This window comes from Nyctibius grandis, chromosome 4 (assembly GCF_013368605.1).
Source record: "Nyctibius grandis isolate bNycGra1 chromosome 4, bNycGra1.pri, whole genome shotgun sequence".
NCBI classification, from domain to species: domain Eukaryota; kingdom Metazoa; phylum Chordata; class Aves; order Nyctibiiformes; family Nyctibiidae; genus Nyctibius; species Nyctibius grandis.
Genome location: NC_090661.1, coordinates 33,835,774 through 33,859,930, shown reverse-complemented (window position 1 = coordinate 33,859,930; position 24,157 = coordinate 33,835,774). Strand labels below are relative to the sequence as shown.

Here is a 24,157-nt window from a genome sequence, read left to right as displayed (position 1 = left end):
TGTGTCAGGTCAGATAGGATGAGGTTTAAATACTTTTTTTTTTTTTTTTTGCTCTGTTGAACCTTTGAATGGCTTTGGTTAATCCAGAGTGGAAACAGAGAAGTTTGGACACTGATAGATGTCTGTGGAGAGAGTCTAGAAGTGAGGGAAGGAGGGAGAGAGAGCAGTTTTTGGAGAGGAAAGTGGGACTGAGTCAAGGCTTTTATTCATTTCTTTATTTATACCATTTTTTTATTTGTGAGGAGAAATAGAAACAAAAGGAGGGTAAACCAAGATGACTGACTGTCATATTTTAGCCATATAATTTTTTAAAAATAATTTTGCATGTGGAATTTATTCCCTCTAGTGGAAATTAGATGGCTTCTGGGCTTTTCTCCTTTTGCTTGCTAATTTCATGGACCAGAAAGGTGGGAAGAACAAGCATTGTTCTCTCAAACATCTCCCCTTTAGGCTGTTGAGCTAAAGATGTAGCTTTATCATGCAGCTGAGCCAATCTAATGACTTGTGGCCACTGAAAGGTGGCTTTATTTTTTGTGGCTATGTGTTCTGTTCCTTTCTTTGTGCTGATGCTGCTACCCATTGGATCCGTTTGTCTGCCATTTTACTGAGTTCATTTGGCTCATGGAAGTGTCCCAGTGAGTGCCGCAATCAGCACAGGCCACTCGGGAGTGCCCAGCTGGGAGTGGAGTTTTGTGAGATGGGGGATGTCACCTTCTTAGCAGCCATAACTGTGAGGCCAACTTAGTGTGCCTTCTGGAACTGAACCACTGGGCTAAGTTAAGCAGCTCTTCAAGAAATGGAATTGTGAAATTCCTCTCTATTCCTACATAAGCAATGAAAGAGTTAGCAATTAATGAAGAAACATGTTGCTGATGATGAATGTTAACACAACTCATCCTCATGGGATCAATCTGGCAGCTCACACCTCTGAGAGCAGTTTTTTCAGATTCTTTGCAAAACTGCAAACTTTGGCAGATCCCTGCAGTGAGTTACCACTGATTCATCTTTTGGCTTAGGATGTAGTTTCACTGAGATATGGCTCTATGATGAGCTAGTTCAAGGAGTTAAACCAGAAGAAAACTCTATTTTTTGCTGTGCTAGTTTTCTTCTCGCTTAATTCCTTGAATCAAAGTGGCACCAGTGTTTGCAGAAGTGAGGCAGTGGACGAATGCCTACAGGTAGAAGGGGAAAGCAGAACTGCCTTTTCAACAGGAGCTAAACCTTCTATCCACCTTGTTGCAGTGTGAAACTCCACCTTTAGGATGTGGCTTCACAGTTGATTGAAACTGATCTCGTTCTGACTTTTTGATGAAAGAAGCGGTCCTACTGCCTCCCTGCTATCAGCCCTGTTAAAACAAACCCTGCTCATAATGACTTGTTTGAATATGTAGTCATGGGGTTACTAGCATTGACGTGAGGAAGATAAAACACATTAGGAGCTGAAATGCGAGTTTGGCTTTCTTCTGTAGCTTGGGATGGGGCCGCAAATAGAGTGTTGTTAATGAGCTAGTGAGGACCACACAGCTCTCTGCTCATTGTCTGCTAGCAGCAATTTAAGTCTTGACTGGAGCCTCTTTCCTTTGATATTCCACGATCACTGATTTTCCTTTGAACACGGAATCATTTACCCTAGTCTTCTCCCTGTTAAAGGATGAACTAATGTGATTATAAAAATATTTTTTTTTCTGTGATCAGCAGAACAAGTGAAGCCTGGTTTCCTATGGACTTGTCCTGATGTGGCACTGCTGTGTGGATTCTCACAGAATCACAGCATGGTTAAGGGTTGGAAGGGACCTCTGGAGATCATCTAGTCCAACCCCCTGCCAAAGCAGGTTCATCTAGAGCATGTTGCACAGGGTTGCGTCCAGGCGGGTCTTGAATATCTCCAGAGAAGGAGACTCCACAGCCTCCCTGGGCAGCCTGTTCCAGTGCTCTGCCACCCTCAAAGTAAAGAAGTTCCTCCTCATATTCAGATGGAACTTCCCATGTTTCAGCTTGTGCGCGTTGCCCCTTGTCCTGTCACTGGGCACCACTGAGAAGAGTCTGGTCCCCCCTCCTCTTGACACCCACCCCTAAGGTATTTGTGAGTGTTGATAAGATCCCCTCTCAGTCTTCTCTTCTCCAATCCTCATATGTGTATTAAGCAGTGTCTGCACATACTTGCCATTTTATCAGTGACAGCTTTATTAGGACCTGTTTCATCAATTTGGCTTTGCATTTCACAGAAGTTACCTTTGTACAAATTTAGATGGAATTGGGCAATGGCTTAAACATGCTTCTTTTGGCAAGAAAAGTGGGGGAAGAAAGGGGACCCACAGGCAGAAACACCAACAGACAGTGTAATTGCATAAGCCTTCTTTCCTTAGGAAATCAGGCTAAAAATGAGTCTTTTGACAGAGACCTCTGCAGAGATCTTGGATCAGGCTACCGAGACAGAAAGAAAAGTAAATCTTGCTGTTTACCATGTAAAGGCTTCCAGTTACCTGCTGCAATGGATTTCTCATAAGTAAGGCTAACCCAGCAGTTGGTGTTTACTCACTTGGTTACCTTCTCATCTTCAGCAATGTCCCCATCAGGCTTTGGGAACTTGTTTCTTTGCCAGAGTGCACTCGTGCATCAGTTGCTTTCGTTTATTTTTAATTTAACCTATATACTTGAATAAATGGCTATGTAGGTAGTAAGACAAGCTGTTAAAGAGACTTGTGGTTTTCAGGACTCTCTTTATGTCAGTGATGCCATGAAAAATAAAGGCTTTAAATGCAGCCAAGGATACAATCCTGTTATTGTAGAAAAGCTAGACTTGGGAGTTCCATTATATAGCATATTCTCTGTGAGACTTTCACTGTGTAATAAATGCTGGGGTATTTTATTGTTTTCCTCTCTTTTGTAACTTTATGCTTAAACTCCTATTACCTTAGAAATTAAAAGAAAAATAAATTTGTAAAAGGCAAAACTGGCCTATTTCAGATTTCTGTGTGGATGCCAGTTTATTACAAATGAGTCCAGCTATGAAAAAGCTTTGCAGGTTTATTCAGATTTGGTTGCTGTTCTGAGCTCATCTTGAGCTCTGATAGAGTTCTCTTAAGAATGCCTTGTTTACCCCATAATAGGGGAGCTGGATGCTGGAGCCCAGCCACATTGGCTTCTTGGGTCTCCTTCCAGTCACTTGGGCCTTGAAATAAGTCTGTCGTGTCCCCAGATGTTAACTTTTTTCCCTTGAACTAGTTTAGGGTAACTTTTTTCCCTTGAACTAGTTTACAGCTGGATCAGTTTCCTGATTCTCTGACCCTGTCATTACAGAAAGGCTGGTGCTGGAGCAAGGGAGCGGGGAGCGAGCAATCAGGTTGAACCGGAAATGTGTGACTACCCATCCAGGTTTATACTAGATTACTATGACCATGTAGAACAAAGCATTATACTTCAGGGAGGGTGAAGGGAAGAGGGAGGGAGAAGAAGGAGAACATGTCCATCTGATGGTGGGAACTCAGTTATAGCCAGACTCCTCCAGCTTTTTCTCCTGAGCATGAGCCATGTGATGAGCTTCGGAGTAGCGCTGGCTCCTGCTTGGTGACCTCTATTTCAACTGGTCAGCTGTGTCTGGTGCATCGGAACTTAGGGGATGGACGGAGCAGCTGTGGCCGCATTGTGACTATGAGGGAGATGCAGACCTTTCCTATAGAGGAGAATGAACCAGAGAAAAGATGTGTGAGTTACTGCAGTGTGTGAGATTGCAATGCTTTGTAACACCCAGTAGATAAATATAAAATGGATAAAAGTTTCTTCACTGTAGAGCAAGATTGATGGTCTTTGCCAAAAGACTTATTGTACAGAAGCTGTAACTCTCAGGTATAAAGCATTTGTACATTCAAAATACAGACACAAGTCAATGGAAAACAAATTTTTCTGATGTGACCACCCTATCCGTGAGACTTGATGTGATTGCATCATTCTGTCTTAGACCAGGTCCTTAGAACAAGCAGCTGTTTAAGCTTCAATTGCCTGGTCATCTTACTTCTGATAGGGAGAGGGCCTTACTTCCTCAGAGAAGTGTTCTTCTCGAAACCAACTGTGTTCCTTGTTTGCTATGGATTGGTCCCTACCTCATTCCTGAGTTAAAAAAAAGAAGGGGAGAAAAAAATGCAAGCATTCACCTACAGACAGAAAAAAATACTGCTTCTGTAGAGATTTTCCCTGATGACAGCCATTAGCTGCTTTGTTGCACCCATCAGACAACGTCTGCTAAATGCCAAGTCTCTGCTAGTGAGATCCTCCTACCCTGATGATTAGAAGTGGCAAAGTTAAAACAAAACAAAATTTGATGCTGACTGCCAAATTGTCAAAGCAATTTAAAGCAGTATTTCCTGTGGTTTCGATGTCTCCTTCAAGCAGATGCGGCTAGCTGGGATTCTAACACCACAAAAATTGGGAAATACTGGGAATTGCAAAGGAATTGGAAGAAATTGGGTGCTTGGATCCCTTTCAGTTGCAGTGAAATTTGGGCTGGAAACTTGTTTGCTTTTTGACAATCTTGGCCTCCAGACTCGAGGATAACCCTGAACACGGCAGCTGGCTGTATAGTCATTGTCTGTGTGTTGTGGCGTCACGGTTCTAATGTTCACACTTGTTCCCCACGCACGAGCTTTGCCGTAATTATTCCTCTGTTAAACTCTTAATCCTTTCCACTTGATTTGTCCCTTTTTGTTTTCTTCCAACTTGACGCTTTGGAGGTGGCCACGACTTGCTTTTTATTTTCCAGTCTGCCTTTGTTCTTTACCCTCCTTTCTCTTTGCTGCCTCTGTTCCCCGGCTCCCCAGCGCGGGAGGCTCTGCCCGCCCCGCGGGGCCCCGCTCCCGCCCGGGCAGCGCCCGTTCCAGCGGCGGGCAGCCCCGACGGACTTTTTGCCCGGCCGCCTCACGGCGCTCTCCGGGCGCGGTGGCTTCCCCAGCCCAGCCCCGCTTGCTCATCGACCCTCCCCGATCGCAAACAAGCGGCGCGTCTTTTCAGAAATCTGCTGAGAGGAGCTCGCTTTTCAGTGTTTTTATTAACATCCGATACCACAGTATCGTTTTTTCCGGTGGCGTCCCCCGGTTCAACGCACGCTAACGCCTGTTGAGGGACTCGGCCGTGGTCACCGTGACCCCGACAAGTCCCGCTGCTCCCGCGCGGAGCCGCGAGCACCCGCCCGTCTTCGGGCCACCGCCCCGAGCCCCCGGCCGGGTCCTGCCGCCCCGCGAGCGGCGAGACAACCACACAGGCGCTCCGCCGGTTCGACTAGGGGCCTGAAGTGATCCGAGGTGGCAGCACACACCTTCCGCGGAGGATCCAGGCACGGCAGCCCAGAAGCGCCCCGGTGCTGCACGCCGGGCCGGTACCGGGAGCCGCCGCGCGCCCCGCCTCAGCCGCCCGCCAGCAGCTGCCGTACAACATGGCGGCGCCCACCGGCCGCTCGCACCGCCGGGAAAGAGGAAGCGTCCGCTACTCTAAGCCTCTCGGTGTGCGCTGCGACTACCCCGCGGGGGGTTCCTGCCGCCGGAGACAAGCGTTCCGCGGAGACGCAGGTAGCGGGCGGGCAGGTGGGCGCCCCGCCGGTGCGCCCGTGGGCCGGGCAGCGGCGCGGCGGGGCCGGGCGGGGAGGGGAGAGGTCGCTGCGCGCATCCCGGGGGCGGGCCGCGCCGGCAGGTGTCCCGGCTGCGCAGGCCGGTGGGCCCGCGGCCTCTTCGGCCGGGCCCGCGGCGCGTCCCGCTCCCCGCGGGGGCGGTGCCCAGCCAAGCCTAACACGGGCAGCCCTCACCCCTGGTGCCAAGGGGCGCTGCGGCCCGCCCCGACCTGCCCCCATCCCGCCGGGCCTGCGGGGCGGCCCAGAGGCGCGCTTACGGCTCTCTCCGGGGGGCCTGCGGCGGCCAGGCCCCGGCCCCGGCCCCGGCCCCGACCCCGACTCCCCGGCCTGCCCCGCGCGTCGCCGCCGGCCCGAGGCGCACCGCTGCCGGCCCGAGGCGCACCGCTGCCGGCCGCGCATCTCCCCATGGCGGGCGGCCTGGGCCCCGCGGCTCGGCGGGCATCCCCGCGCTGGGGCTGAGCAGGGGCCGTTTGGCTTGTCGGGGCTTCTCCTGCCGGGGCGGGGTGGGGGGATCCGCACAAGCGGGCTGTCTGGCATCGCAAGGGCCGTGCCTGCATCCCCCGGGTCGCAGAGAGGTGGCAGCTGTTGGACCCGGGGGAGAGGCCGTAGGAGCAGGTGGCCCTCGTTGGTTGGAGTCTTCTGGCTCAGTTTAAGAAGCGAGAGACAATTACTTGTCTCTTAACAAGCGTTCAGGCAGGCGCCCGTGCTCTGAATGCTGTTAGCGGTTGCGCAGGGCTGTAGTAGCACCAAGACCACAACTTTTGCTTGTGTCAAAGAGTGCTGAAGAGCGAACCTTTAAAAATAGCGTGGTGGGCTGGTGAGATGGAGATATAAGAGCAGGATTGATTTCAGTTTACTGAAGGGAGCTAAGCTTTTGTATGATAGAGGGAAAGCTGTGTTATAAATAGATGCTGCTTCTTTAGGGCTTTTCAATGCCCAAAGAGCCATTTGACCTTAGTATGGATGTGAATGTAATGGACAATGCCTATTATTTAATAATGCATGAATGGACATGCTTATTCTGCAGTAATCTCGTCTTGTCCTTGTTTAGGCTGATCTGGTTCCAAACTAAGATAAAAGATGTTGATAATAGCCCTGACTGTTTTATTTTTTCAAAAATATGAGAGTTTGTGGAAGCATCTAGTTGCACCTGTATAAATCAATGGACTTCCTTTAAGGTTTCTGGTGGTGTGATCAACAGCAGCATTCAGTCTCCTGCTACTGCCCAGTCCACCACTGCAGCAGTCTGTCCCCTGGCCCTCAGTCTATCAAAGTGAGACCCAGTCCTTCTGTCAGGATCGTGAGTTGTGGCTAGAACCTTGACACGATACCAGTGGGTGTGTTTAATACCTCTAAACACATTTGATTGTCTTTAATTTCTACCTCTCTCCTTTTTCTTTGCAGGCCATGAGAAAATCCTACAATGCCATTTTGAGTGGGTGAAGTGAAGGGGGGGAAAAGGGGGGATAAAAAAAAATGCCCAAGCAAACAGCAGTGACAATTACTTTGGTGACCCTGCTGGGTGTTGCAGTGGGGGGCTTGGTTTTGTGGAAAGCAACCCAGCGTCGGAAAGGAAAAGCATGCCGTGGTAGTCAGCGAGAGGAAGCAGTTATAAACTTGGGAGATGAGAAACTGATTAAGGCAGAGGATAAGGAGGTGCTCTCCTTCTTCAGATCTCCCAGCTTTTCCTGGGTAGAAAGGACGCTTGGTGCAGACATAGTGATAGTTTCAGAGCAGGAGGAGTGGGATCGTGTTGAACCTTTGCTGAAGAAGGAGCTGGAGAAGTGGCCGGTGCTTGGAATTGATTGTGAGTGGGTGAGTGATCAAGCAGTGCCTCTCCTTTAGGTTGCAAATTGCAGTGGGAAGTCATCTGGGGAGGAGTGATTCCTTTGCTTGAATGAATACAACAGGACTGACTATTGAAACTGCCTGCATGATTATCTGTCGTGACAGCAGTGAAGTACCCGCTAATTTTGATTGTTCTCACATTTAAGTATGCTGACTGTAAGTTTTTAATTCACTAGTTGTATTCCTTTGCTGAACTCCTGTGATTAAACATAGTGATAATTGTATGGCTAAACATGGCGTTATGTGTTTTCTATAATATCTATTTAAAGGTGATTTACTAGAAGTAGCTTGGGTTTACACTATTTTAAATCTAGCTACATACTGAAGAAAAAAATTATTCTTAAGAATAATAGACACAAAAAGGAGGATAATACTGATATGCAGATATAACTTACTGGGGCTACCAGAAAGCAAAGTTCCTCTTCTGCTTGTACGTTTGCCTGAGTGAACTCTCAAAACAGGCTTTGAGTCGTTTATAAAGCCTGCCTTTGCCATTATTTTGGCTGGAAATCTATTCACCTCACAGTCATTAGTATAAGCCACAGTTAAACAATGTGTTTGCCATAAACATTTATGTAGTGGGTGGCTTTGGGCTGTGTGGATTAAGAAATGTGTCTGACTTCTTCGACCAGCTCAGCTATGAGGGGAAGGGTGAAAGGGGGAAAGTTTCTTTTGTAGCAGTGTGGCAAGAAGTAGCTGGGGGACAGTAATGCTGTGAAACAGATCACCTCATTCGGAATAAAATTTGAGACACATGTAACAATACTTGACTGTATAAACTGATAGGTATTTGCTGTCTTCAGTGGCCTCTCTTGCAATTTTTTCACCTTCAGTATTGCTAATAAGACTCTGATTTTTGCCTTTATTTCAGGTATCTGTGGCGGGAAAAGCAAATCCTGTATCCCTCCTACAGATGGCTTCTTCCAGTGGCCTCTGCATTCTTGTTCGGTTGCCCAGGCTTGTTGCCAGTGGACAGAGTATCCCAAAGACCCTGTTCGACATCATGGCAGATAGTGCTGTGTTGAAAGTTGGGGTAGGATGCTGGGAAGATGCTTGCAAGTTACTTCATGATTATGGTCTTCTAATCAAAGGGAGCGTGGATCTTCGGTATTTAGCCATGAGACAGCGGTGAGTGTCTGAAGACAGAGGCAGCTCTGTTTGAGGCATCGTTTGAGTTGGAAATATTTTAAAAGTAATTGGTGTATGCTGAATGATACCAGGCAGGTAGGTCTGGAGTTCTCAGGGTGGCTTTAGATCATGGGCATTGACAGCTGCAGCCCAAGAACATAGCATGCTTCTGTTCTGTCATCTTAATGGAAATGAAATCTTCATGATTAGCAAATTTCATATGCTAAATCTTCATGAAGATTTCATATGCTAATTGTGTCTGTTAGTCTTCTGATGCAATACCCATATGGACTTTTCTGAGTATCATGCTTCAGCTTGCAAGAAGTCCAGGCACAGTGATATAACACAGTGAGTGAGAATGATCACCACGTCAACAGATGTTTGAATACACTGCCTGGAAGTACGGGTTAAATGTGCCAGGGCCATGTAAGTGGAACTGTTGAATTACAGGATTTCTTGAAAAATTACTAAAATACACCATCTCTTATTTTCTCTTCTGATAACAATGCTTCCATTAAAAGGTTACGATTATGATGCCATTTTCTCATCCTTCATTTTTCTTGAAATAAAATGTTTTACTTGGGAATATTCTTCATGTACAGTATATGTATGCCTGGGTGTGTTGTTAGTGATCTGGGGCATGGATTTGCTCACCTGATGGTGCCTGTTTATCAATGAGGATGGACTAATTGTCTCTAGTGGCCAGGATTCCTCTGAGTCCTTCCTGGCTCTCATGCTCCTCATGAATCCCTGGGGCAGGTGGTCCATCACTCTGTGACAGACCTCTTCAGAAGTGGGTAGTTCAGAGCCAAACAATTCAGCCTTAAATGTTACCAACTCCCAGCCTTGCCTGTTTTGCATATTGCAGGCACTAGATAATTACTAAATCTAGAAAGGGCATTTTAGCAGAGGGGAGGGAGAGGGCCTGTAAAGCCGACAGGCAGCTGTGTGCTGTTTGAGTGGGAGTCATGCATCATGTGCATTGTGTTCTGGCAGGTTCAGGGTGTGTGAGGCCATCCAAATTTGCATGGGTGTATAGTTTCGTTTTTAATATGTTTGTTTCACTTTCTTTGTTAAACTGAAGGAAGGATCTACTTCACAACTGCCTTAGCCTTAAGTCTCTAGCTGAAAAAGTCCTGAACTGCCCGCTTGACAAGTCTCCTCGTGTGCGTTGCAGCAACTGGGAGGCAGAAGAACTAACACAAGATCAGGTGTGTCTTCCACTTCAACTTAGTGTTTTGGGAGGAAAAGCAACCGTCTTAGTAGAGAAGAGATATTACAATAGGGAGATCTGTGCTTTCTTCAAGTTTTGCCTCAAAATGTTGTATGTGACTGTGGTCTGAAGTTAATTTCAGACTCTGTGCCTGCGTTTTGCTCCTTTTCCATGAAGATAATTTTCTGTTGCTCTCCCTGGATTCTTCATCCTTTTTTTCCTTTAATCCTGAAAGGTCTATAAGGCAAGATCCCTTGAAGAAGTGTTTGTGCACCCAAAACCTCGCCTTTTTTTTTTTTTTTAGTATTTTCTTTCCTCCAATCTATAGCAGTCAGTGCAATATAAGAGAAGGACGCTGGAAACCGTGTTCACCATCGTTAGACCATTATGATTTCCCTGATTGCTCACTTTCTTTACAGTCATGCTGCAGATGTCTACAAAATCAGTGACTAGTAGAGGGAGTGACAGGATAAATAACTACACTGAGTATTTGTAGACAGTGTGTCAAAAGGGAGCTTTTTTTTTTTTTTAGTTAAAGTGGGCTTGGTGGGGCAGAAGGATGTTTAAGGCCTGGCTGACCTGAATTTTTTTCAGTCCGTTGCGGTTTCTGGGGACACTCATGAGTATTCAAGTCTGACTGATCCTAAAAGTGTGGGGTGTGGTGATGTTATGGAAGTGTCGCTCAAATGCCAGAACTTTGCATGAACTTCAAAAGGAAATAAATCCAGCTTCTGGCTTTACTGTACCAACTGTTAAGGACTGATAATATTCGGGAGTGTTTGCTGTTTGTCAGTATCTTGATGTGTACGCTTCTCTGCAGGTTCTCTATGCTGCTAGGGATGCCCAGGTCTCAGTGGCTCTGTTCCTCCATTTACTGGAATTTGCCAGCCTCACTGCTATGTCTGAAGGCAAAAACTCTGTTGCTCCTTGGGAAAAAGCACTGGGTAAATGCCGGGGCTTGGTGGATATCCCATTTAGAGGAAGAATGAGTGGCAGTACAGGAGAGGAGAAGAGTGGAGAGGGACGCTCCCCTCAGAAAACAAAGAATCGGAAATCTTTGGTGAACGGCCAGCCCTCTGGCAGTCAGCAAGTGAGAGATCCTCGGAGGCAGAAGCGAAAGCCTCTGGGTGTGGGATATTCAGCAAGGTAAGTCTATGAGCATGTTTTACTCCTTGCGCTGCAGATGAAGACTTTGAATGATGCCTCATGCTTTACCCATTAAACAAAGTGGATAATGTGAGCTAGGAAAGGAAACACAGGACCTAACAGTCATGGGAGCCAGATCCCATGTTTTCCCCCTTTCCCTCTAGTGGCACTGAAAGTGGGGGCAGCACTTGGATCTGTACTAGGTCATGAGCAGCTTGAGGGGTTGTCTTCAGCTTTTGCCCTTCCTTCTCTTATGGAGGCATTAGCTGGAGAGCAGAGTCCCAGCAGGAGGCGGTTGGCTGTTCAGGTGGCATTTACTGTCCAAACAGCTGTGCCCTGTCTCCTGCGGGGAGAAAGTGGCAACTGCGTAGAGCTTGTCCTGTGAGCAGGATCTGCCTCATGGGCTGCTGTTTGTACCATGCTGCACCAGGTCACTGCAGCCACAGAGATGTCAGGGTACTGAGCACAGCTGAGAGCTAAGGTTAGGAGGGGTGAGACAGGTTATGTGAAGTGCCAGAGGGCAGAGGAAGGAACAGTCTGTGACAGCATCAAGGCACTGCACTTCTGTGTTGGCCTGGGAGAGAGAGGAGGGAACAGTACCACTTTGGCCTTGCAGGGGCAGCTATTGCTGGATTCAGGATCCCCATCCCACAGGAGATTTTTGTGGAGCAAATCCTAAATTCTTTTGGCCTTCTGCTAATGAAAGTTCATTTTTTTTTGAATTAAAACAAGTTGGAGAAGTCTCTAAGCTCAATGCAGTGGAAGACAAGGAGAGCTAGTATGTTTCTTTTTGCTCAGGTACAATCTAATAAAATTAATCACATGGATGTAGGAACAAAAATTGTCTGTAATTACCATTTGTAAAGAAACCCAGTCATTTTAGTATTTGTTTTGTCTTTTTCAAATTTATTAGATTGGCAATGAAGGCATTTTAATGCAATAATACTGATTTCATTAGCAGTCATTAACGGTATTGTGTTGTGCACAGCAAGTCCCTTCAGATTTTTTTTTTTCAGTTGGAGCCTGTGTCATACAAAACAGAAGGATTGCACCTCATGGGAGGATTAAAACTTAAACAAAATTGCATTCCAAGCTAAACTGAGATCTCGCCATGTTTGTTTGTTTATTTATTGTTTTTAACTGCACTTGACTTCATGAGAGATCTGTAGACTCACTGTTTTTAAAATATATCCAGCAGTCTGGCTCTGTTCTGTAATAAGACTGGATGTGATTTCAAAAGTTCTTTTCCACTCATCCTTTCTTTAAGCCTGTTTGGTTTTAATGTTTATTCATTTAGAGCTGGGAAGTACCAAATTATCATGGTGACTGAGCTGAACTGCTGGTGCTCAGTGGAAGGAGACCTCCTGTATCAATATTGTTTTGTTGGATTTTTTTCCCCCATGGACCTCGGAAGAAATCCTTTTGTCAGATCACATAGCCTGTCAATCAACCTTTTTAGCTGGTAGAGCTCTGCTGAGTACATATTTATATGATCTTGCTGGAAAGAAAGGAAACTTTTCCAGTGTATTGTGTCATGTCTGTATCCCTGGCCAGTTCGTCCCACGTGCTCCCCGACCCCAGCCTGCTCTGCTCTTCAGTTTTGTTTGAAGGAGGTTGGCCGAGTAAGGAAATGGTTTCTGCAAAACAGAACCCTTCCACAGACTGCCACAAACCACCAGAGATGGCTCAAGCAGGACTTTTCACCACTGACTAAGGTTAGGTGCCTGTGTTTCAGAGGGCCTCAGCTCAGCTTCATTGTTCCCATGGACTCAGGTGTTTGGGTTCCCAGTGCTCCAAGAGCTTTTTTGTAGTATTCCTCTTGGATGAAAGAAGTAATTGCTGTTTGCACTAAGTTTTAGAAAAGTCATCTTAATAAAACACTAAAATATGGGCTTAGGCAGCTGATCCTTGAAATTACTTTGCCTGTAAGCTGACACTTTCTTTTAGCTTACTCTTAGCTCGTTGTCCTTCTTGACTTCAATTCTCTTTTTGTTTTCTAATGTCATTTTTTGTTTAAAATGCTGTCATCATTGATGGCATCTCTTGAAAACTGGGATTCAGAGTTACAATTCTATTGGCAACAGGAGAGCAAAAATACCTTACAGTCAGTTGGTGAACCGCAGGTAAGTTTTCAGATGTTCTTCTTCCCTTAGCAGCAGCCTGTGCAGTGCTCAGCAGCCTTAAGTGTGTGTTTAGGGGCACTCCTGTGATGTGGAGGAGGCTGCATGAATTGCGATGTGGAATGCATGGCTATAGAGAGCTCTGTTTTTTTGGCATGCTATTACAGTTGCTGTATGCTGCCCTTGTTTCATAGAAAATCTCCACTGTATGACAACTGCTTCCTGCATGCACCAGATGGACAGCCCCTGTGCACTTGTGATCGCAAGAAGGCTCAGTGGTATCTGGACAAGGGGATTGGAGGTGAGCATACCAATTTTCGTGTTGGTATTTGAAATACAGTGCTTTGGGGGTTTTTTGCCTTGTTTGTTTGATAATGGGGCATGAATTTTTTGTATCCTTTCTTTTTGGAAATACTTTTGGGGATTCAGTAGGATGACTCCTGTGTTTTAGCATTGCTATTTTAGCTTTCAAATACAAATTTGTCTGGAATATTCTCTATTTGCTTTTACCCTTTCAGAGCTAGTTAGCACAGACCCATTTGTTGTGAAGCTGCGTTTTGAGCCATCAGGACGTCCCGAGTCTCAAGTTGATTATTATCTGACAGTCAAAGAGAACTTGTGTGTTGTATGTGGCAAGCGAGAGTCCTATATCCGGTGAGTTTAGTGGGACAGGAGAAAAATGCATCTTTTAAAACAGGACTGAGGTCTGAATCTAGTTTGGCATCCAGAAGCTTGGTTAATGGCCTGAAACATCACGCTTGTTCACATCCTGGATGGACTATCACTGTTTGAATGCTCGGTAGTTGTATGTGTCTGGGTAAGTTTGACACTGAACGGGCCAACCTTCCCTCTTCCAGAGGCAGGAGGTATCAGTCCTTAGAGAGAACAAAGCTCTCTCTAAGGTACATGTGTGTTCTGCAGTTTGAATGACAGGGGGCAGCAGTATGCCAACACACACTGTTCTGATGGCATCCCCTTCTGGAAATAGCTGTACTATTCCTTCCACTACTTAGTCCTTATATTTTTTAAAGGTTTAGGTGAGCCTGAAGTCCATGAGGTCACAGAGGGTGAGATTTTTGTCTTTGTAGCTGCTGCTGTTTAGCTGAGAGGCATGCTTGTCGTAGTGCATCGCTTTATTTTTTTTTACAGTATGAATCACTTTTTAATTGAAAGCAATGAATTTTTGGAAGGGGAAAAAAAAAGAGAAATGCAAAAAACCTGTGGAGAGAAGTACAAATAAAAAGAAGTTGCAGAACCCATTGCTGCACTGAGGGTCCTGACCCTGGTGATCTTTGTTTTCCTGGACTTTTAGTATTAGTTGACCCTTTGTGGGCCAGAAAGAGGAGGAACTGGGGAGCAGCAGCTCCAGGCAAAGGTAATGAGCTGACTGGTTTGTCTTCCCTAGGAAGAACATTGTTCCTCATGAATACCGAAGACACTTCCCTATCCAGATGAAGGACCACAACTCCCATGACGTGCTCCTACTCTGCACATCCTGCCATGCCATCTCCAATTACTATGACAACCATCTCAAGCAGCAGCTGGCTGAGGAGTTTTGTGCCCCCATCGGCTCTGAGGAAGGCGTGCGTCTGCTGGAGGACCCTCTGCGCAGGCAAGTGCGCTCGGGGGCCCGAGCCCTGCTGAATGCAGACAGCCTGCCTGACCCCCGAAGGGCAGAACTCCTGCAAAGCATCAAAGACTTTTTTAACACAGAGGCAGTCACCCCAGAGATGCTCCAGGAAGCAGCTGGTCTGGAAACCAGGTATAAGAAGCCCATCAGTAGATGTAACATTTTAGTCGTTTATTTTGACACATAAGTTCAACAAAAAGTTGTCTACACACAGAGCCTTAGGTAAATACTACTGCAGCAAAATAAAAGAAAATCCAGCAGGATTTGCAGAGCTCTGGATCACACATGTGACTCCCCCCACCCCCGGCTTTTTAGTGAAAATAAGGCAAAACCTGTTGCTGATCTGCTTGGGATATTGATGTGTCTTCCCTAAAATAATGGTGTCAAGTTAAGGTGTGTCTGAATTTGAAACTACTAGGAGTTGATCTGCCCAGGAAAAATGAGGCTCTAAAAGCATAACTTTATCATTTGTATAAGCCTACAGAGTCTGGAATTGTAGTACTTTGATGCATTTAACTAGAAAGCAAGGATAGGAAGAAGATAATTGTCTGTGTGGTAGCTTAAGGCTCTAAGTAGACAAGCACACTCTGCATTTCTTACTGTGTTTTTGTTTACCTCCTTTTCCCCTCAGCCCAGCAGCGGTCTGTGAACTGCAGCTCTTGTTTCTTCCCCTCTTTACGTTTCTCTTCCAGCAATCTCCTTCCATTCTTGATCTCCATCTTCTCCTCCACTATATTATACTTCTTTTGAAGGATAGATCAGAGAGGAAGACTGAAAGATGATCATATCAGAAGTCTCCTCTCTTCCTCTTTATCAAAGCCTCCCCAGATATCTTTTCTTAACTAGTATCTGGTCTCTGTCTGCATAGAGTCAGTATTTTCTCCTTGTCATGCTCACTGTTGTTTGTAGTGTGCCAATGTTATAACTCAGAACCTATCCAGGCAGGGAATTCAGCGTCAGGATCAGGGCTCTGGAGTGTCATATGGTTCTTGCCTTGAGCAATTTGCAGTCTGTCTCCTGAGGAGCTTGTAAAGGACCTTGAGAGCTTTGTTTAGCATTGCTATAAAAGAAGAACACTTTCTCAGTTCAAAGAAACCAGCTTCCCGGTGTAACTGTGTTCCAGAAAGCAGTCTGGCATTGAAGCAAAGCTTAGAACTCTCCCTCCTGGTTAGCTTACCATATGTCTGTAATTAAACTCCGCAGCTGAAAGTATCTTCAGTGTCTTGCTGTTCATTGTAGACAGGTCTAGAGCCTGACAGTGGGCTTGTGTGAAAATAAACTCTGCTTGTGTCCTGGCAGGATCTGCAATGAGAGCTACATGCCGCATGGACTGAAGGTGGTGCAGTGTTTTGCTAAAGGAGGCCTGCGCTCCCTTATGCAGTTGGAGAGACGCTGGCGGCAGCATTTCTTGGACAGCATGCAGCCCAAGCACCTCCCAGAGCAATGGTCAGTGGACCATAACCACATGAAGCTGATCCGAAAGTATGGGGAGGATCTTCGGATCGAGCTGGCGTGAAACTTAACTTTCTGGACTCTAGATAGTGTCCGATGGACATATGTAACTGAAGGTCTAAGGACTGGTTTTATTTCTATGTCTCCACTAACGTCTGGGCCTGGGTTTGCAAACAGGCAGCAGTGGATCTGCCAGATTTGGCATTTTATAGAGTTAAATCTATTTCCTTGAATTTTCATGTGGTTTGGAATTTTTAATACTAGTCTGTCACTGACTAGTTCAGTGCAAGAGTGATATGCTAAGGGAACTTGTCTTCTCAAAGTGACTACGGAGAGTTATTTTCTACCCCCCCAGGATGGCTGATGCCTCCAGACCATCTCTATTAACACAGAGCACAATATATGAACATTTCCAGGTTTTCCAACGGATATATCTGCGCCCTTAGCTGCACCTTGAGAGTTTCCAGATAAAAGTCTTTGCTTTCAGTGCAGTTGTACTGATACGAGTTCTTCTCAGAGAAGACTCCCTGCCAGAGAGAGATTCCTTGTTTGGAAGTGGCAAAGAAACGATCTTTTTTTTTTTTTTTCAGATTCTGAGCTGTATCAGCATTGCATTATAGGCCTCAGTTAGTTTCCTGGTGGCAGATGCCTGATGAGAAGCGATACTCTTTGACTGGCAGTATGGAAGCAGCTGTGTCAAGTCTTTTCTTAAACAGCTTCCAGCAACACACAGTCTATAAAAAAATGTTATTTCCTACTTTCACTTGTTTATCACGGGTAGCTCTTGGTGAGTACTTTTTCATATCAGACTGAAATGCGGTCAGGTGTTTTAAAAGGGATGAGAGGAAACAAATTTTCTTTAAAGACCAGCATCTTTTAAGAGGTCAGACCACCTGTGGCAGAAAACTGGAAAATCTGGTGTTCTGTTCCTGGATTTGACCTGTGTGGTGGTGAGCAGGTCATACCCTCTTCATGCCTGTTTCCCCATCTCTAAAATGGGACTAATAATACTTACCTATCTCACAAGGGTGTTGTGAGGCCTAATTAATTCATGTTTTTGTAAAATGCTTTGAAAATACAAGCTAAGTGTGCTAATTATTGCTGTTGTTTTTTAAAATGTGCTGTTGTCTGACTTTCTTAAATATTCGTGTTTTTTGCCTGGTGCTAGACCTTAGTTAAATATAACTTTTTAAAAATACATACCCCTTTCTTTGATGATTTTGATTGCATGAGGTGAGTGTGCTTCTCCTGAATGATGAAGCTATGCTCAACTTTTATAGGTCTCTATAAAGAGGTTTCAGTAAAACCCTTGTCATACTTCACGCTACTGCATGTAGCACAGTTGACCCATATTTTATTGTAACATTTGGGCAGAATCCTGGACCTGCTGTGATCATGGCTGAAAGTCTCCTCTATCAGATAATTCAAGAAATTTTGACAGACCAGGAGTGAAAAACCTGTTTATAGCAGAGCCTGTTTGAGATAAGTAGGAGCCATGGAGAAATGGTACATTAATGCTGTCCCAGAGAAGCTGCAGTAGCAGCCTCAGCACAAGGAATGGAAGATTCATGATAAATACTACTTATCACAGAGCTGCAAATGAGGCCATTTTCATTATAAGGGCAATTTTATTCCTTTCCTGTACCACTGACAGGTCTTAACAAAAACTGATCTAGCCAAATGTGTTCTGTCTCTGCACTCATTCACACAGCTGATTGTAATCTCAGCAAGAACCTCCTGTCTACAGCAGCAGCTTGGATAAAACTATTTCTCTCCAAAGCATTTTGAACATGTGTTCAGATAGTGCTATCTCCTATAATGCCATCTGATCAGGGTGGTGAGAGCTCTGCATGGCTCAGAAACTCTTTTTCAACGATCAGGAGTACAAGGTGTCCATCTCACTCCTTCGTTCTGCTTTATTTTTTCTCCCTTTGTCCTGATGCAGGAGCTTCTGATAAAGCTGTCCTTATTTAATGCAACCGATGGGCTGACCACATGGCTGCTGTCTTTGTGCTTGTTGAGATGAGAAAATGATGTTGAGACAAGAATTGGACTACAGGTCCTCTAAATTTAAGGAGTCAGTGGTATCATTGAAAAGTTTTGTGGTTTTTTTTTTTTCCAAATCACTTGTTCAGAAATAGAAATTTGCAAGGAAAACTTCCTTCATAAATATTTTCTTAATTAAGATTCTTTGTTGTTTGTAAGATATCCTTAACTTGCATCATTTTAAGTCAACCTGAAAGAGGAGGGGAAGTGATATATTTATTGTGCAGAAACAGATTATTTTTATATGATTATGATTTTAAATTTTCTGCCAGTCTATAGATAAAACTTCATTGCTAATTGTTACATTCAGTAAAAATCTGCTCTTTTACCAGAGTTACCACTAGTGAAGCTCTTTTTTCCTTTTTCGCATGCCTGATTTTTCTCTTCTTTCCCTGTGTCTCACCCTGTCCTTGTGAGTCCATCATTCCTTACAGTAACACCTGGACCTCAGCCTCTGAGTTTCCCTTTCCAATGCCTTCCCTGATCTGTCTGTCAGAGATCAGCTGTGGAAGAGCCTGTGCTGGCAGCAATACTGTACTTCCAAGTAATGCGATAGCAATTTTGCTCAGATACACTTGAACTGTTGTTCTGAGGCTCTCAGTGCACTGAGGTGCTGTCCTTGGCCTGGTCGTGTTGGTCGGTCATGATGGCTCCAGATCTACCTTTTAAATAAAAACTTAGATTTTGCTCAACCTGAGCATTCATCTAGGTTGCCCCAAGTATCTTACCTATACTAGGACCCTCCTGCTCTAAACCATGTGCATCCATTTTGTCTGCGGAGGGAGAGAATTGCCATGCCTCTCTGTGTGGGCTGGCTTTCACAACATGGAATTTTTCTTTCCGTCACTTGTCACTTTACGTTTGTAAGTTTGCCCAAGGTATGCTGCCAGAGATGGGGGAGAGAAATCTTCCCTTTTACCTGGCTCTTGATGCCACCTTCCTCAAACTGGTTCTTGCAGGTTAGCAAGGAGCACTCTCCAGCTGCTGAGGTCCCCAAACCTGTCTTGGTGTATGAATTCCCTGTAGAACTTGCCTCCATCCTTTTTGTTTCAGGCGTTTTGCCCTGTGAAACGGATGTGCTTTTCTAAGAATATGACTGGGTACATGTTTCCAGAGCCACTCCTCTGGAGCGGGAGTACCAACAACCCCTGTGGTAGCTTAGCTTTCCTTCCCCTATGGGCTACAAACTGATTTCTGTCTTCCCAAACACTACAGTTTGCCTTTTTCTTGGCTTTGCAGTAACTTAGACATTATTGCGAGGTACAGGAATTACCAGCTGAGCAACATTTTTGATAGTCCGTCAGGTGGAGGTGCAGTAAGTGCTGCATTTCTGAGCAGACCAGACATGACATGTTAATTATGCTGCTGACAGACTTGGCATTTGGAGTGTCTTGGTTTTCCCTCCTTTGACAGTCTTTAAAGGTCCCAGCTGTCACATCCATGACTGACAGGACTGAAGACAACATATCCTCATGGGCTTCTTGCATTTTTCTCTGGTACTCACTAACGGCAGGGATGGGAAGCTATCTTCCTGTTGCATTTCTATTGCTTTGGTTCCCTACGGAGTGTCTGAACTCCGCACTATCTGTAACGTGGTTTTGGTGTTTTTTTCTTTCGGTGAAGGCAATATGGTTAGTCTTGAGAAGTACCTCATTGCCCTGGCCCTGTGCCTAAATGATTTGAGGAACTGGGCCTTTTGCACATGCAGAGGGAGCTTCTGTAATAATGAGTCACCAGGAGCCCTCACCAGTGCGCAGTGTTCTGTACTGATGTAGAGGCACAACCAGTCTGAACCAGTAGGTCAGTTCCCATCGCTGCTCTTTAATCTCCTCCTTCATTCAGGCCTCCACAGTAGTCCAAACCCATACTGCCTTCTTCATTCCCACAGTCTGACACAAACTTTCATCCCCTTGATGTTCTTTGGGAATAAGGGCCGTTTTAAAACCCTTTCTCTCATTTCTGTGTAGTGCTGTGTTATTGGCATAAGGGCTTTTCCCCACCCTTGGGGTACATTGTTCTGGAGAAAGGGAGAGGCAGTTTGAGGTAAGTGCAAAGAAGATGTATCCAGCTTTTTCTGTGACTTACGAAGGGAGCCACACTGTGCCCTCTTGTATTAGCCCCGCATCAAGGGAGTTTTGTTAAATGCTTTTACAGGTAGAGAGGGTAATGCAAGAAAGCCAACATTGTTAAGCTTAGTAAGGGAAAAAAAAAACCAAAAGCCAAATAAACACGCATGGAACATAATTTCCCATATTCAAAATGGATTCCTCTATCACTGTTAATTCCACTATGAAGAGCAGGCAGCTGTGGTAAGGATTTTCTGCGCCAAGGTTAATGCTCCATCCTCTCTTCCCACTCAACTATCATAGAATCATAGTTGTTTTGGTTGGAAAGGACCTTTAAGATCATCAGGTTCAGCCATCATGGTGCTTGTTTTCGTCTTGAATTAGCCAGTGTGACACTACCTGGGATCTCAGTGGTGTTGGTCACCAGGACACAGAGCAAACCCATGTTTCCTTTATTATTTTTCTTTGCAAGCTATTGGATAAGTTCAGTTTCTGAGATGGGGGAGTAAAGAGAACTGAAAAAAAGAGGACAGAAGCTTTTACTGTAAAATAGAGATGTCATCTTCACATAACAAGAAACCATTTCCTTGTACATGAAAACCTCCAGCTTCAGCTGCAGATGATATAAAATATGGCTTCTTTCTTTGCTTAAAAAATGGAGAGATTGTGCAGTGGTTAAGGAGCAAAAGAGAGAAGACATTTCTATATCTCAGCACAGATGTGACAAGCCTGGGGAAAAAGGTACTAGGCAGCTGTCAGAAATGCAGGCTTAAGAGAAAAACTGCCTGTCCAAACCTCCTCCACAAAAAACTGCTGCTCTAAGAAACTGTTTCACATTGTAGTGTGCTCTGTGGGGAACTGACATGTATCTCTTTCACACTGATTAACAGGAAGTCCTTTCCAATTGATTGTCCTTTGAAAAATGCCAAACAGTACTTTGCATTAACTGAGATCTGCCAATTGCTGTTCCCTTTTTTCCTCTGTGCCCTGACTCTGCTCAGGACTTCCAGCTGTAAATAAAAGCAGAGACTGACTGCTGGTGGCAAATTATGAAAATGAGAGGGGACCTCCTTTCAATGCACTGTGAATAAAAAATCGTTACCTCCACTTGTCTAGCAAGGGCTATAGATAGCCCAAATCTGAGCTATAAGTATGTGTATATAGTTTTATGTCAGATTTTTGCTATTTGGATAATGCTTTCCATATGTTCTAAAAGCGTTACACCCTCTTCTTTCCCCCTCTGGTTCTCGTGTGATATATGGGTAGTGATACTAGAGGTTGTTCAGCTGCACATCTCAAAGGGTTGTGATGTCTTAAAGACCAGCTCCGTTTTATAGATATTTTCCCCACACTAGAAAAAGAGTCAGTCCAAGCTGTAAGATTAGAACTTAAGAAATCCTTACAGAGCCCTGGAAAATACCAGACTAGACTGCCCATCTCTTAACAAATTGGATACAGGGGAGAAAACTTAAAATTCAACAGGCCTTCAAGTGCGTGTCCTGTGCATGATAGCCAAAGGTGACAACCACGAGATGGTGCTGAGTATTAGACCCTCAAGAGTACCCAAGTATCTTTTTTTTTTTCCCCTTGGCCTTGTAAATAGACATTAGGATTCAATGCTGCTGGGCTCTGGCCCTGTTAGCTCCATGCCCCCAGTTCCGCTTCACTGCTTTCAAGGTTTCCAGTGTGTAGTGAAATATTGGAGGGTGGTCTTGCTACCAGCGGTGTGGAAGCCTGGCTGCAACTTCGGACAAAGAAATCGGGAGGTGGGGTAAGTACAGGTAGATAGATGTAAGATCGAAAAAAGTGGATTGTCTTTATTTCACTCAATTGGAATAATCACCAGTTAAAAACAGAAAGACTTCCTGCTAGCCATCATCCTTTAGCTGGATGTATTTCACCACCAGCTGTGGCTCATCAGTGGGTTTATAGCAAAACTTATTTCTCATGAGAGGCTGCAGTAGGGAACAAGGAAGAGAAATTGCCGTAGTTAGCAGGTTTGCACTTGGCTAATAACCTCAACCCTCTCAGCCTACTTTGCCCTAACTGTGGAGGGAAGGGAGCTGAGGGAAGCCTGGTGGGTCCTTGTCCTCCTCACTGCCTCTTTTGCTCAGGACCTGCCGCTCTGGAAGGTAAGTCCTGTGCTCTGCAGGGAACACCAGCATGGAAATGTGGCTTAGGAGCAAAGCCCGGAAGAGCTGAGTTTGTCTAGCTTAGGGGAAACAAAGAACTGAGGGATAAGGAGATAAATAAAAAAAATATTGTGGTGAAGAGGAGAGGTATTGTTGTGGTCTGCTTTCTAGTCTAGCTAGGACAGGAGGTTATGGACTTAAATGTCAATGAAGGAGATTTGGGCTAGTCACAAAGAAAAGCTTCCTTATGGTATGCATTGCTTGATTTCACAGGTCACATCTCTTCCTTACAAGTGTGCTGACTGGCTCCCCAGCTGCAAACCATCTGTGCTGCCCACTGACAAACCTGGAGCTGATAAAAGCTGAAATATTTTAGCTAACTGTTCATGGGCATTCTGCTCCCATATGTGCTATGTGCCCTTCAGTCACCTGCTGCCAAGACTGACACGCAGCGCTTCTCTCTGAGCGGCTTTAATTAATGTGTGCCTGCTGTGGATTTTTATAGCTCTTAAAAAGTAGCTATGAGTGGTATCTTATCTCAGGGGGAGGTTATATATTACTGCTCTGAAGCTTGCCATTGCTACCTCTGAGGAGGTGACTTTGGCACGTGTTCCCTCCCCTTCTCTCCTCGCACTATGTGTTAGCACCACACTTTGCTCTTCCAGTCAAATGCTTCAAAAAAGGACGCATGAGCCAAATGATTTTTTTTTTTTTAAATGCAACTTAGTAGCTTTCCAAAAATCCCTGCTCCCTTGGGAAGAAATACAAAAACAGACTTTCAGACCTAAACAAACTTTCTCTTGCTAAATAAGCGCTCATTTTTTAAATCTCAGAACTTCGCTTAGAGGAGACAGTGAAGACAGTAACCTCACCAGCCTTATTGTTCTGTAAATTCCTGAGAGTTTGTTGGGGGAATTTTTTGGTGTGGTTGGGTTTTTTTTTGTTGTTTTTTTTTTCCCCCTGGAAGGTAAATGGAACTGCTTGACAAGGAAACAAATTGAGCTGGATTGGAAATGATTAAAGATTGGAAAATCATGCCAGTAAAACCAGCATGATTTTCTCACTTCTGTCCTTACAGGACTATACTTATATCCTGAACAAAGATGAAGGGGGACGCCTGGAAAACCCAATCAATTTGAAGGGGATTCCAAAAGCCATGGGGTGCTGTGTATTAGGCACACTGAAAAAAAAATACCCCAAATGATCCCTGAGGGCAAGGATGGGAATGTAGGAGTTGCTGTGCTGGACTAAAGCCAAAGTCTAGTTAGATCAGGATAATTTCTCTGACCACTGTGGTCAGTAATGAGAGCTTGGTTCTCCCTAGACAGTTTGTTTTTCACACTTTATATTTTCAAGGTGAAAACTGATATTTCTTGTGGTAGTTTGAGGAGAGCTAGGCAGAATTTTTCTAGCAAGTCTCCTACCACCAAGACATGTGGCAGTTCCTGCCTTGCCAGGGATGAGCTGTATGGTCAGCAGGATTTAATTTCACCTTCCCCTCTTTAAATACCTGGCAGTGAGTAGACTCTCAATGAGTTTGCTGTCTGAAAAATGTCAGCTAAAGTGGCTGCATGTGTTCCAACACGAATTCCCAAACTGGATTTGGGGTCTGAAGAGGGGGGAGAAAGGCCCTGATTGATACAACACTGCTTCAGCTTGCTTGGCTGAAAGGCTCCTGGGAGGAGGGACAGTCGGTTAGTTAAAAGAGCATTTTACGAGGAAGAACTTCAAAGTCTTCACACAGATTTATCTTTGAATA

The 24,157-nt window shown here is 45.0% G+C and overlaps 1 protein-coding gene across 4 annotated transcripts; it reads left to right on the top strand.

Annotated features, from left to right (window-relative positions):
• The first annotated feature begins 5,242 nt into the window (after window positions 1-5,242).
• EXD2 (exonuclease 3'-5' domain containing 2) lies at window positions 5,243-18,419 on the top strand. Of its 4 annotated transcripts, none has more exons than XM_068399735.1 (10): window positions 5,243-5,558; window positions 7,022-7,052; window positions 7,291-7,432; window positions 8,337-8,593; window positions 9,678-9,804; window positions 10,627-10,952; window positions 13,267-13,373; window positions 13,591-13,726; window positions 14,478-14,834; window positions 16,002-18,419. In XM_068399735.1, exons 1-10 carry the CDS (start codon window positions 5,426-5,428, stop codon window positions 16,216-16,218), a joined length of 1,833 nt encoding a protein of 610 aa, XP_068255836.1. In that variant the 5' UTR covers window positions 5,243-5,425; the 3' UTR covers window positions 16,219-18,419. The 4 variants fall into 4 exon arrangements, with proteins under 4 accessions (XP_068255836.1, XP_068255835.1, XP_068255834.1 ...); XM_068399737.1 differs by lacking the exon at window positions 5,243-5,558 and adding an exon at window positions 6,832-6,917; XM_068399734.1 differs by having other exon boundaries at window positions 5,505-5,558; window positions 7,022-7,432.
• The last annotated feature ends 5,738 nt before the right edge of the window (window positions 18,420-24,157 follow it).